A 15319-nucleotide genomic window follows, 5' to 3' on the forward strand; every position below is an offset into this window, starting at 1 on the left:
ATAAGATTATCAAGTGGAACTATAACTAATTGTAATTAATTTCATAATCTGACCAACACATTTTATGAACAAAAAAATTTCAATTCTTAAGGTTCCTTAAGGTGGTAATAACTAATATAAATTTTGTTCCTGCGAAGAATACAATAGTTTGATAAAAGATAATGAAGTTGTATTGCATTTGGGAAAGATCAGGCAGTCCAGTTTCAGCTTTTCCCATTCTAATTGGATATTTCTATTTTTTCCTTTAGTTATTCATAAAATTCTTCAATATTTTTTATTGCTAACAATGAGAAATGTTATTTTTTCAAATAAACAAAATTAAATTCACTTCACAGGAAGATTTTTTGAAAATTCGATATTGAAGCCCTCTCAAACTATTTCAATAAGGATAAGGCCTAACTGAAATTAAAGACCATTTAATTGTTTATTGACTTGTTAAGTTTAATCAAAATCATCAGTCATTTTTGAGAAAATCCAGTTGGTCTATTTTATCAATTATATTGCTGTCACAGGCCAAGCATATACCTGCCTTTTAGTTTCGAACGACTATTCATTTTGGGCTAGACCGTTTACATACACAGACCATTTTTTCAGACTAGATTATTTAGACTAAGGAGGCCCGATTCAAAAGAAGTATTTTTGTCAAAACTGGAATTTGAAATTTTTCACGATCGCAATAATACGTAAAAACCACAATCCAATATATTATTTGAATGATGGATTGAATCTTAACATACATTTTTTATTAATAGGGGCTTAGCTGCATACCAAAATATTAATTCAAGAACATAAATTAACATACCATTGAAATCCACATCATTTGGGATGTACGAAATGCTGTCAAGCTGTTCTAAGCAAGGATGCCTCGCTTGAATCAACCTGAGTACTCCAGATCCCTTAGGCTTCATCACTGGCTTGATGTAAGGTTTGGGCGCACAAGCTGACACCACAGCCATACTGCACAGCACATCCAACTTAGCCAACAAACAGCTGATCTCATGAAGACTATTTGAATAACCCACTAAAAAACATTACAATATAAATTTATGATTTCAATTTTCAATAAGCAAATTAGTACAACAATAGCTTTTTGAGAAAAAGAATAATTTCAATTTAGATAGCAAAGCAAGAATTTGTTAGGATTAAAAAAATATATTATTTCAAAATCATAAATATAATTCAATAATCTTAAAATAGGTTTATCACTGAAAATTAGCAATGAAAATTAAACTTCATTAATTGCTTTAAAAATATTTTTATTTGATATGGACTAGAACATCTTGTAAACCTGAAGGGCAGAAAGGGCCAGTTACTCTAAAGACAGCTAAGCTTTTTATTGAGTGTGAAGGTTGTTCTTTCATTTTATACACCAGTTAAAATGCATAATCACAATTTTTTTTACTATACATTGACGTTAAGGTCAAAGTCAAAGGCATAAAATATTTTACAATTACGTATTTCATCTCCAAAGGAACTCTAAACACTAATAGTAGTACTTCAATAAGTGAAATACAACATTCAAAGCACAATAAGAGCCTGGGTAGGAGTGTAAAATACCCAAAGTACTATGAATCAAACACAAATATTCTTACCCAAATCACTGATTTTAATGCATTGAAAGGGACTTAAACGGAAAAATTGATTGAAGTGAGCATTGAAATAATTGTAGATACGATCAAGATTCAATTCAGTGTCCAGATCAAGTGGATACTTAAATAAACTAAATAAGTGAAAATAATTTACAATAACAGGGAAACATTAGGCAGAACTATTTCATAGCTATGAGTGGCATCAGGTGTTGTTCAAGTTATATTAAGCTAAAGAATAGAGCCAAAGGAAAATGTCAACAATTCAAAAATAGAAAAAAAAAAAGTTGTTTCCCCCATTTTTAAAACTATATATCTATAAATAAATAGGAGTTAATATATCCAGCAGAGCTTGCCATTTTACATTTTAGAAGGAAATATCACAGCAAATTTTGATTTAGTGGCCTCGAAAACCTCAGTGCAGTCAGTTTTAAGTAAATTTGAAATTTTTACTAATCATGTTGTGTTTGTCACTCTGAACTTAGATGATATATTCTAAAAATTCCAATCTAGCTACTTCAAAAATTCCAGCATGAAGACTGTTAATTTTAAGTTTTAGTGGCTACATTAAAGTTCCATAATCTGCTCCAAATTCTTAATCATTGACTCGACTCCCCAGACAACACCAACATAAAAAAAGAAGGACCTCTGAATCTGAATAACTACTAGTATTTTCTCAACTATTTTTGATGCCCTACTTCCCTTCCATGTTAGGTTTTCAATAAAGCCAGATCATGGGGAAAAATAAACATCCCTAAGCTTCCATTTGAGAGCTGTGAATAAACTACAATGTAAAAAAAAAAATGATAGATAAAAGCAACATGGACACCTACCTGCAATGGCAATAACTTCACTGACAACCGACTGCTGATGCTTGGTATAAGAATCCCGAATTTCGGTATATTCATCATTTAGTTCATTTAATTTCTTACTTCTAAATCGCACACCAGCTTTGTTGGCATCTAACTGAATATATTTTTTGTTATTACGAATCACTTTTTCATCCTGAAATGATTTGAAAAACCAAGATAGTAAATAAATTAAATATCTTCCTTACATTACACAAATGTATGAATCCAAACATAAAAAAATTGATTTGCAATAGAGATGAGTCACTAAATGCAATTGTTTCATGGATAAATCTTTATGTAACTTAAGAATCTATGTGTATGTTTACTTCTACAATTTTTGTTTTCTTATTTTTCCAAAATGCACTAAAATGTGAATAATACAACACTCTAGTGATTATTATTGCATCAAATTAAGGAGTTAATAACAGCAAGATATAAGTTTTATAACATATTCATAATCAAGTAAGTGAAAATGTAGACTAAATTTTAAATGCATCAGTCCAATAACACACCTTAATAAAAGAACCAATACTTACTAAGCACATGGTTACTTAAAACTCTTAATAAAAGTCTTATAATAGCTGCCTTAATTTTATTATCTATATAATATAATGTAATAATTCATTCCTTTGAATTTGTAAAAAGCAAATAATAGAAAAAATACCTTCAATGTAACTCGAAAGAAGTATCCATACTGCGAATTGGAATCAATTTTCACCGATTTTCCAGCTTCTAGTGAGAGATCATCGGCAACAGAGCTTAATTCCTTCTTCATTTTTTTCTCTAATACTTCCATTTTTTCACGTAAATCTGAAATCAAAAAGAAATAAAATTTACACCACTTAATCAGGACAGTAGCTGATAAAAAAAACCACTTCATTAAGTCCTTTCTTGTGATAATGAAACAAAATTGTTAAAACATTGTAAACTTTGACCACCCAATCTGCATAAAACATGTCAGCTAAGAAAGAAAAAATCTAACACTAAAGCTCATTATCAACAGAACTTTAAAGAGACTTATGTATCTAAAAAAAAAAATTTTCTTAACTGCACACTCTGTACGTGATGTCTTTCCAGGATCTGTGTGTATCCACAAAGAAAAACTTCCAGAAAAAATTAAAGAACAAACAATGATCTCTAATCAGTTGTCAGAAGAAAAAGTGAGGAAGAACTTAGTAAGGTAAAATGTCTTGGATAAATTGAGGTCACAATGAAGGGGTGGAATTGAGAATATAATTACTATTGTTCTTAGGAGTTAGGATGGGAAGCAGTCCACCACAGTTAATTTTGATTAAATTAAATTATGAAAATGAAAGTAAATCATACAAAATAATAATCCGATAGTTCTTATTTAATTAACAATTAATAACCATATAATGAAACTAAAAATTTCAACTATAATGAATACTGCGAGATTTATTCTAAAAACATAAGTGACAAACATAGGTAGTTCAAAAATTAAATTAAATATTATAATTATTATCAAGAGCCAAGAAAAAAAAATGTTTATTTTGTTTAATTTTAGTAATTTTTTATACTTTTGTTTTCTCCCTTCAATGAATTCAAAGGTTATTGTATACCAATGGATTAGTTTTTTTTTTTTTAAGAATACGGAAAAATATTGCTGATTGTATCAATTGAGATTGAGATTAAATGTATACAACTGTCAAGATACTTCAAGTAGGCTTCATAAAAACATTTTTAAATACTAATGTTCATAAAAATAAAAACTTAAACATTTTCGGACTTGATTTTTGGGAGAATGTTTTATTTTCACCCAATGCTGGACATTCACTTAAACATACATAACTCCTCAGAATTTTATCCAAATACAACATTCCGGGAAGTATTCAAAAGTTGAATCTCTGCTCTTCTCATCCATACCAATACCATTTTATTTTTAAGCCTTCATAAGTAAGTAAATATAATTTCAAACAAAGAAAACTTTCCCACATATTTTATTTTATAAAAAGTAGTTCTACTTTGTTTACAGATCCGGTTTATACTATTTCCTAAAGTTCATAGGGGCCTATAACTACTTCTAAATTTAGGATAGATTGGTGTAAAAATTTTAAGTTCACCCATGAGAGAAAAAAAAAATTTCCTATTCTATTAAAACTTATATTTAAGGATTTTCCAAGGTGGGAAAAATGAATATTAGCTTTGTTTATCCCAGTCGGTCTAAATCGTTTCAGTATTGTACCAATATAATAGCACAGTAGAGTAATTATAAACCATTCAATTTATTTTCTTGTGGACAATAAGAAAAAAATATTTTCAATTTTATTCAAGCAGTTGAAATGTATACATAGCCTTATAATAGCTTAAGGATAAATACAAAAAAAACCTTCTTATAAAATAGGCCAAACATTTTTTTGGGGGGTTTTAGAAATTTAGAATTTTATCATGGTTGTTTTTTTAAATAGGATTCATTCATTCTAGTTTAATTAAGAAATAGAAAGAATCTTGGACATTGAAAAATAAAGGTGTTCGATGGTCCTTAAATCCTGGAATAAAAAACACTTTTCATTAAATATTTAAAGGATTAATTATATTATTCACTCAATTTGACAAGGAATGAGTTAAAACATAAACTGATCTTCCTACTTCTCAAGATGAAACTTGTAAAAGATTTTACCTGCTTTAAAAGTAAAGAGACTGAATACATTGCTTATGTATTATATACAATGATTCCTTTCTACAGACATAGAAAAGGCCCAAAGATATTTAACTTAAAAATGTTTAATTTTTAATCAGGAATATAGAATTCCTTTGGCACATCTATTCAGCCAAAGGGATGTTTAAAAAAAATCAAATTTGACCAAAATGGCAAAGGGTTACCCATCCCTTTGATATAATGATAGCAAAAGGCAATGGTTAGCAATAATAACAAAAGGCAATCGTTAGCAATGATAACATTTATTTCAAATTATGTATTTATCTAAGTTGTCAAATTTTAATGTAGAGTAGAATAGATATAATACAAAATATAAATACCTTGAAGATCTTCATCAAATTCTGCTTTGATGAGATACTCTCCATTGTCAACAAGTGACATGTCTATTGTAGAGCAAACCATTTCTTGAAACTTTTCCATATCATTAAGATTTTCTTTCAAAGGATCTATGATTACTGCTTTCAAAGTACAATTTGGTCCATCTTCTGAATAAGTTTCTAATGTATTAACCAATGTAGGAAGTTTCTCAATACCCTGATAAATCCTAACCACAATTAATTGTACATTAATAAAGTTATAAATCTAAATTTTTAAAGTTTCTTATTTTTTTAACATTATTAATACCATGACTTTGATCAAATTTTCAAAATTCAACCTCTGTACCTTGACTAAATGTTCATTTTAGGCCATCCATACCAATACTGAGCATATTGCGATCATTTTATATTATGGAATAGTTTAATTGAATAATATCTTGTTTCTGGAAGATAGTCACCATCTCTCCGGATTGGGAACACAGAATACTTATACACACACAATAAACTCATCCCCACGTTATCAAACATAATTGTTACTGACAGTCTACACTCGAAGACAACCTCAGATAAGGAGCAGCCTTGCATTGAGGAGGGGGGATGTATTGATAAATAATGATGAGTAACTGGTATAAAATATAAACCTAAAAATGTATTTTAATGTAGAAGTAGAGCACTGGGAAATCTCAATGCTTATGCTTCAGACTTCCATTTGAAATTCAGCGCTATCCAATGACATTTGACTCCAAGGAAACTTTGTCTATTGCCATACATCTGAAGTGGCACAAGAGAACCATATATGAATTCAGGCCTAAGATGAGTTTTAAATTTTTCATGTATAAATTACGTATTTTTGTCATAAATGTACAATGATATAATTTTAAATGTATTACATGAAATAACCATAATTTGTATTCCTTTGTGGCTTTGTTTTACTTAAATAATAAAAATATTACTTTGTTTTTTTACAATCAGAAATAAGTAAAAGTTAAGTTGAAGCAAATGCTAATATCTGATTGATTGTAAAATAAACATGGGTGAGAAATTTTCAATGGGTTATTATTATTATTATTGAATGGAATTATACTATGAAATATAGTAGTTCAACAAATTTAATCAAATATTTACCCATTAGCCTTCTGATGGTCATAAAGTGAACTTTAATAATGTTATAACAAAATATTATTTTTGCATAAAATTTTTAAACAGGGGTTAACAAATGCCATAATATGTAACAAGTTCATAAAAAAATGACAAGCACTGTAATCAGATGCCCAAAAATCACCATATTTCTTTCTTTCCTTTTTTTTTTTCTGCAACAAATTGTTAACCGATTTCATTTCTCACGAGCTCATTTTTTGCTTTTCAAGGAACAATTTAAGCAAACACACTTATAGTAGTATGCTAATGATTTTCAGTACATCATGCTGACATACCAATCTTTTTATTAAAAAAATACAATTTATTTATACTATTTTTCTCCTATCAAGTTGAAGAAGTCCATTACTAATTGATTTCAAAAAGTGAACAATTTTTTTTTTTCAATATTGCACCTGGACTGAATATTATGTTGGATTTAAAAAATTATAAGACTCTCTTTATATCTTATTAAAGATAAACCATATAAATCTAGCATTTTAATGAAATAATGAGAATTTTTAACTTTGACAGTGTACTAAAAAGTCGAAAATTAACCTAAAAAAATAATGCATTCATCACCTGTAACAATCTTGCAATGTAGCTCTCTTTTTTAATAATTTCTTTGAAAGCAGCTGAAAATCTGGAATTTTGACGAGATGTTCTTCATAGAGAGCCTGACGGAGAACTGTCTCATTGACTAATAGTTCAACTATGTTATGTCGCTCAGATATTAAATTTAAATCCTTTAATGGTTGCTTTATCCATTGCCCAATCAACCTAGAAAAGAAAAGTAAATAAACTAATCCCATGAAAACAAGCAGAAATATTGATTATTTAATTTTCATTAAATTGCTACAGCCCATTGTTAACATAACACCACAGGCTTATTATTTTTTTTTCACATATATAAACAATATTAATTCATCTATAGATAACATCAATGTATGTATGCTTTTTTCAACCTTCTGAACAGCTAAAGAAACTCTGATGAAATAAAACTTAGTAAACATGTTTTTCATTGGCTAACTAGAAATAAATGTGGCAGGGAGTGAGATGATCACTCTGCCTCTGAACCCTAAATTACATATCTGTGAACAGCCGAGACAGTTTTATTTAAACTTGGTCTGCAGTTCTTATTGATTGACTAAAATACTCTAACAGATGGTAAATCATCTCATTTAACTCAATCAATTCAGAATTTCGATTTTCATATAAAAATACAAGAAAGAGGTGATATCAAATGCTAACTAAATTGCAATTAATGTGGGGTGATTATCCTACAGGTTATCAACCCATTATTACTATAGTGGGAAAGGTCAAGTTTTGACTCTCTGTGGCCTCCACAAAATAAAATCAATTGACCCCCAGACCGTCAATCCCTGATTTTAACCGGCACTGCTGCAGACTAGAGGTTGCCAAAGAGACACCTTCACACATTCAGGTACCATGGTATCTAAATTAAAATCCCAATTTTTTCTTAAACAATGTATTTGCTGATAAATTTAGTTTATTAACTAAAACTGGCTGCCAATTTAATCTCATGATTTAACATCAGGGTATTCTTATCATTGTTTAGATATCATGGGTCTCTGTTTTTCTACTAATGGTTTGTTTCATAGTCTATATTCTCTTAATTGGGCAATTAATGCTTTCACTTCTTAAGAAGTTAAGGGTTCTTTTCCTTCTTGAATATCTTGTATTTGTAATCTATATTCCTCTGAACATTCAATAGATACTTTCATTGATCATCTAGTGGATGCTGGACTATACCTGTATTTTCTTCCTTTCAAAGACGAAAAGAAATACAATTAACGAAAATGCTATTTAATTTTTAACATAGTTACCACTTGTAATGTTATCATAGTTAAACTGCTGTTACTGATTCACATTATTGTTTCCAAAAAATAAAAAACAAATGTAGATTGTAATCTTAAAACTTTTGAATTTTCAGATGAAAAATTGACTATTTCCAGACTTTTTCCTGTACAGATAAGACATAAATCAGTTTTAGTTTTTCCTCAAAACTTTTTAAAAGGAGGCTAGACTTTCCTTATGATTTTCTATAGATAAGACATTTTATTTGTAGCTTTTGATGGGTTACTCCAGTTTCTGAACCCCCACAAGGATTCCTTGCTTTATCTTTCAAATTATGGTATTTTTACCTTTCTAAAATAATTGATTCATTTGTTGGAGGGATTCCTGGCAACGTTTCAATTTGAGTTATCTTCAACTAACCCTTAAGTTAGCATACAATTTCTCAATATGAATAAACAAGCTAATGCCAATAACAAAATATTGAACATTAATCTGAGGAATTAACCCTAGAATGACACACTTCTATAAGTCAACTTAATCTGACACTCTGGGGTGTGATACACCCCAACATATGAATTGGTATAAAATATAAGTGATATAACCTGCAATGCTTATAATGCATTTTAAAATAACGAAGTGGTCTAGGTAACAAAAATAAATCATTTCAAAATGCGTTATGTACATATATATTTCAAAAAATCACATATTGTAAAATTTTACGAGCCAACTAGCTAAGACATGAATAAAAATTAATTGTTGTTCCTAAATAAAAAAAAAAATTTGTATGGCTCTTAAATACAGATAAATACAAAGTAAATGAATAATAAAACGAGGTGGAAAAGTCATTTTTTAAATTAAAAATGAATAAAATACATAGTGGGGGCCCTGAAGAGACCTCTTTCACACACTGCACTGCAGACATATTGCTGCTCTATGTTCATTGCAAATAGCTCTCTTACATTGCAGACATGTCAATTTTGTCTTCTTGTCCTTTCCCCTTTCACAAAAAGGACACCTTACTTGTTTCTCCAAGATCGTATATTTATTTATTTGCGCATCTATTCCTAAAATGTCATCAATACCTAGGCGCAGTGACTGACGAAGTGCCTCTGCCAGTAGCCTCCTCTTTAGGCAGGGTTCCAGAAGTGAATATCCCAGACCAAAAAGGAAGTCTTTGCGTTTCGTTTTATTTTCCCAGTTTACCAGAGTAAACAATATCATACTGTTCACTCCGACATGATCCAACATTCCAAAAAAAAAAAACGGAGTGGCCACCTCCTTGTTTTTCTGGCCGTTGAGTACCCCTTACACATTTGGTCAAAAGTATCAGTTCATCCTTTATTTAAATTATAATCATGTATGACTTATGGTTTACCAGATTCTTCAATGACTGCATCATCTTGCATTGTTGGTTGGGTGCCATTTTGTCATTAGCCTTCCTCTCTTGTCTATTTAGTTTATCATCAAATCTCTAGCAGTATGAGAGGAAACTGAACCAATTCATGGGTATGGGGTGTCGAAATAAAGGATGGTCCCTTTTTGTAGAGAAAAGCTCCTCTAATGAGAGTTTACCGGATTTATTATTTACTTACACTAAGGACACTCTGGGGTGTGAGATACCCCAAGACTAGTTCAAATCACAATAAATAGCAAAACAAGACTGACACATGGAAGCAGATAATCAGAATCAATTATGTTATGAATGATAGTTATTTACATGGCGGGGTTTAGCAAAAGAGCAACACATGTAGGAATTATTCAAAATTTAAAAAGTGCTGGGGTATGTGACACCCCAGTGTGTCGTTCTAGGGTTAAGATAGTTCAGAACAAATAGTGAGATTAGTACCTGTGGCCATGTGAGGTCCTGCACTTATCAAGAAGGGCTAGAATGGTATGACTTGCACTCTGTGGGGCAGCACTGTTAGCTGTAATGTTAAGTGCACTCATAGCAGCTGAATCAAGGTGAACAAACTGCTCATGTTCTAATGTCTTCATCACAAACTGACCAAAGCTATCGGCATCAGATGTCAGCTGAAAGATTGTATTACATTAAATTGTTAAAAAATTACAAACCAAAAAAATAAAATCAGAGATTTTTAACAAAAACAAAAAATGAAAGAAATGTACCATTAATAAAATAGAAACCAGATGAAACTCATGAGGAATGAATCACATATTGCTGATCACCACAAAACTCTCACTATATTCAAACTACCAACAAAGAATAACAGACAGATTCTGCAGACCTAGAATGAGAAAATGAACATATAATAATAGTTACCTCTAAATATTTAATTGCAGCTCCTAAACTAGTAGCAGCAACAGACAAGTTCATTTGAGGAATAGCATTTGCATTTTGCTGTTGACCTTTCTCAAACTTTATCAAGCGATTAAGATCTTGAACAAGACCATCAGTAGAGAAATCTGCTTTCTTCCTACCAGTTACCAACACACCACACCTTTCAGCAACCTTAAATACAAATAACAATCATAAATCATACATAAATATTAAACCAATAAAATAAAAAATTAAAATTATTACTTAAACATCAATAATTTAAAATTAAGAGAAATTGAGCTTGTTTGGATGAATTATAATAGTCCAATGGATCCTAATAGCCAAGAAAAAAAATGATTGTATATAATTTTAGCATATTTTAATATTGCTTTTTGACATTGCTCTGTAAGAATTTAAAACTTATAACATACCAATCGATCTTTTTCTTTTTCAATAATAAGATAATAATATTGCTGTTGAATAAAATGAGTTTAAATGAATAGAAAAAAAAATCAAAAGATTCTTCCCATAAAGTAGGCATAATTTTTTTTTTTATTAAAAAGCAAATCCGATTACTTTTTAAGATTATTTTTTTTTATTTTGGTAATATAAATTGTAATTAATTTGAAGTTCTTTGCCATGCAGTTTGATGTACTATGTTTTTGGCGATTTCATTTTGCATAAATATAAACTCTTGCTTTTATTTCTAAATAGAAACCCACAACAAGTAATTGTCCATCATAAAATCATGAATTTTTCAGTCTGTCTATAAACCTGGAAGTTGGGGCTTGTGACTATCAGATTTTATATTGGTATCACCAAACAAAGTAATTTGAAGGCCTGCTGCAAGAATGAAAGAGGCAGAATTCAAAATAATACGAGTACAAAATTGAAACAATTTAGATCAACTGAAAAATTATAGTTGAGAATAATTGTTTTTTTTTTTTTAGAAAAAACAAAGTCAATATCCATTTTTTTTATCTCAAGAATCTTTGCTGATTCTGATCTGATTTAAACATTTTTTTTTTTAATTTAATAGAGAATTTAATTATCTTTCAAATGATTAACATAAGCAATGTCCCATAAAATGTATTTAAAGTGTGCGCAAATGAAATTTTCTTTCCTTCATAACTTATTTTTCTCAACGATTTATTCTATAAATACAATGTTAAAGAGCTATATAGCAAAGACTTTAGGTAAAATTTGTCAAAACCAGATTTTAGAGATCTCTATTTTTATGAAAATAGATTTTAGAACCATTATGATCTGCTCCAAAAACACCTCCATCGAATTGGCATCGTAGATTCCCCGAAATGTCCTCTATGCAACATGGGAGACGTGGATGGAGACCATCTTTTAATGTGCATTGGTCTAGATGTTGAGCAGAATGCGGACCAACTAAGAGGAAGAGTAAAATTGTATTGGACTGCGGGAGGGAAAATGGCGTAATAGCCCACTTCCTGTGGCATAGGAAAAAAAAACAAAAACAATCTATTTAAAAATAATTTTTTGGTTATTGCACAGCCACTATTGTGCACTAGGTCCTCCTAGGTTAGAGATACACTGACATCGCTAGTCCAAACTCTACAAAGTGCAAAGCAAAGCTAATATTTGAATTTAAAAATTGAAACAAAAACAAACATTCAAATAGCCTTTTTTTCCCTCTTACTCTAAATAGTACTGTATATTATTGTTAATATTATGAATTCCACATAAAATCATAACCGTTTGATATGATTCCACATATTTCATTTCAAAACCTTCTGACCTTTCAGGATCTTCTAAGAAAAAAAAAAAGCATTCAAATCGATGCACCTATTAAAAAAATAATCATAGCACAAACAAATTATTGGCCAAAATCATGGACACAGAGGGCTCTGAAAGGTATAGATATGTTGAAAACTGAATATAAACTAGGCAAAATTTAGTAGGAAAAATATTAGGGAAGATACATTAAATAAACTTTGTATTGAACTATGCATCCAAAGCAGAAGGGAAAGTCCTGTGGTTGGACACACCAGATATTTAAAAAAATTATTTTGAGGTAGATTAAAGAGAAATCAATTAAGCTGGTGAATAGAGGAAGCATGGACTAAACTTTTTTTTAAATTTTTTAGTCATAATAAAACAATGCTTATTAATATTAATAATTTTAAAATGCTTACTTTCTTAATATTTTCAAATTCCAGAGATGAATCAGATGGTATGATACATTCTTTAGCCCCAAACTGAACAATAATTCCTTCCAAACTGGTAAAATGTTCATCATCTGTGAATTCGGCAAGCGAAAAGGTATGTTCAACCATGTCAACCAGGCAAATCCCAACCACCTGAAATCGAAAATACATTAACAAATAATAAATAAAACAATTTAAATAAATTATGAAAATATGATTTATCACATTGCTACTAACTTTATTTTTGGTGTCATATTTAACGCTGAGGACTGCAGCTCCATCAATCTGCTCAATATTAGAGAACAGTAACTCTTCAAACTGAGCTAGGTTACCTGGAGATCCCTGATAATCACACATTTAGATCAATACAATTTTAAAAACTCCACTAGAAAATGTTTTAATAATTTCAAATAAAACAACATAAATACAGTTTCAAACAAAATAACACAACCGTTTCTGTTACATAGCAGTATTTCCTATTAAATTTAAAAGTGATATATCATGAAGTCACCAAATTTAATTGAAATGTTGATGATATTCAACAGTAAGACTCTCCTCTCTGAAATGCTGCTATAACAAGAATTATAAAATATAATTTCAGACTTTTTTAAAACATCCATCAGTTTCTAAATAGGATGGTATAAAGGAGATAGGTTCAGCATTAATTAAAAGAAGGTAAACATATGAGTATTCTCACAACAGTAGTCAGGCCACTCAGTCTCAAATGTGGAACAAATAAATCTAAACATAAAGGTAAAGATTATGGCTAGCAAAATGAATTGGCAAAGGCATATTGTTATAGTTACTAAGTCCTAAAATGCCAAAGAAACCGCAAGAGTATGCAGATCTTGGCACCTGTCTGATAACAGTTCATTGCGAATACACCATACTTACGAAACCTGTCACTTAAGTTACAAGCTACCGTTATATGGTGGGTGATATTGGGCAGTTGGAGAAGATGAAGCCTGTTTTATGATCAGGGATATCATAATAACCACTTTAACTAATAGAGAATATAACAGAATTAATACTTAACATGGAGAAAAAATAATAATAAAAGACAAACTGAAGCTGAATTCTTTTTAACCAATAGTAATAATGAAATCTTTTTCACCAGATGAACATGAATTTTTTGATAGAACTATAAAATATTTTTTGTTCATTGTCTCAGATGATTTTATTTTATAACTATGGAACCATAATCAATAATTTGTCAAGGTAGTTGATGAAATCATTGTGTTAAAGTTAAAAATAACAGATAATATTTACCTTATACTCTAAGGTCCAAGTTGAAGGGGCTTTATTTCCTTTGCTAGTATAAACTTCAACTCTATACTGCTTAACCAAAAGCAAGTCTCTAATTAGTGACTCGAATTGTGATTTATTTAAATTTAAAGATTCTAATGTATCATTTCCTAGAAGAAAAAATAAATCAGCCTATTATTCAGTGTAATATTAGATTAGTTAAAGATCAATTTTATTTCAAAAACAATTTTATTATATTGCATTAAATTAGTAAGTAATTAGCTATATTAATGATACTTGTTAATCAATATCCTATTAATTACAAAACTGGTATATACCAACACCCACACTCTACTATCAAACATATTCAAATGTTTTTTTGTTCAGTTCTTTAAAGGGAGGGAATCTCCAAAATTGTGCACGCATGCACAAGACAAACACATCAAAATTTGCATTAATACAAAAATAACACAAAGAATATGAATTTTTAAACTTCATCTGAGTAATTTAATTAATCATATTGAGAAATATCCAGTGATCATATATTTAAAAATTATTTATCCACTATGAAATCCACCAATTTTAATGCATATATAAATGTACACACAACTAAATACATAAATATAAAAATAAAAAAAATTCACAATATTATAAACAAATTAAAAAATTCAGATGGGTCTTAAGCTCCATCAATAGATGCAACAATTTACCTGAGCCTATTTCTTTAACAAATGATGTTGTTCGAAAGACCTGTTTAGCCACAAACAGTGCATCTGGTCCATGAACTGTGTAAAATTCAGTTCGGTTGAAAAACCTTATGGTTGTTGAAGGTTTCTATAACAAAAAAATAAATAAATGAACTATAAATAAAACTAATAACACAATATTTATTCAATTCATGGCCATAAGTCTTATCTATAAACAAGGTTATGACCTGGGATGTACAAGGCTTTGGGGAGTTTTATTACATGTTCTATTTTGATATTATTCAGCTGAAATGGAAGAATATTCCAAACATTTCCGATTAGAGTGACCTAATTATTTATTTGGATTATATAATAAAAACAGCTCTAAAACAATGAATATTAATAATCGAAAAGATTATGCATCTAACAAGAAAAATAAAATTATGTTTACTAGAAAATAACATATCGCTCACAACAGTATCTATAAAATAAGTTTATTTTTTGCTCAAGGGGTAAAGAGACAATTCAACTGTAATATCACAAAATAGAT

The 15319-nt window shown here is 29.5% G+C and overlaps 1 protein-coding gene across 1 annotated transcript in view; it reads right to left on the bottom strand.

Annotated features, from left to right (window-relative positions):
• The window catches only part of spel1 (DNA mismatch repair protein spel1), a 32536-nt gene that overhangs the window by 4407 nt on the left and 12810 nt on the right, over positions 1-15319 (bottom strand). Inside the window, exons 3-13 of the mRNA XM_014423659.3 lie at positions 14794-14917; positions 14108-14253; positions 13076-13180; positions 12827-12991; positions 10665-10853; positions 10230-10414; positions 7148-7345; positions 5435-5658; positions 3102-3247; positions 2420-2591; positions 803-1021 (exon numbers count right to left, since the gene is read on the bottom strand). Of these exons, the coding sequence (XP_014279145.1) occupies positions 803-1021; positions 2420-2591; positions 3102-3247; positions 5435-5658; positions 7148-7345; positions 10230-10414; positions 10665-10853; positions 12827-12991; positions 13076-13180; positions 14108-14253; positions 14794-14917 (1873 nt within the window). The remainder of the gene's footprint in view (positions 1-802; positions 1022-2419; positions 2592-3101; positions 3248-5434; positions 5659-7147; positions 7346-10229; positions 10415-10664; positions 10854-12826; positions 12992-13075; positions 13181-14107; positions 14254-14793; positions 14918-15319) is intronic.

The sequence above is a fragment of the Halyomorpha halys genome, unplaced genomic scaffold (genome assembly GCF_000696795.3).
Source record: "Halyomorpha halys isolate HHAL.00 unplaced genomic scaffold, Hhal_1.1 Scaffold434.1, whole genome shotgun sequence".
NCBI classification, from domain to species: domain Eukaryota; kingdom Metazoa; phylum Arthropoda; class Insecta; order Hemiptera; family Pentatomidae; genus Halyomorpha; species Halyomorpha halys.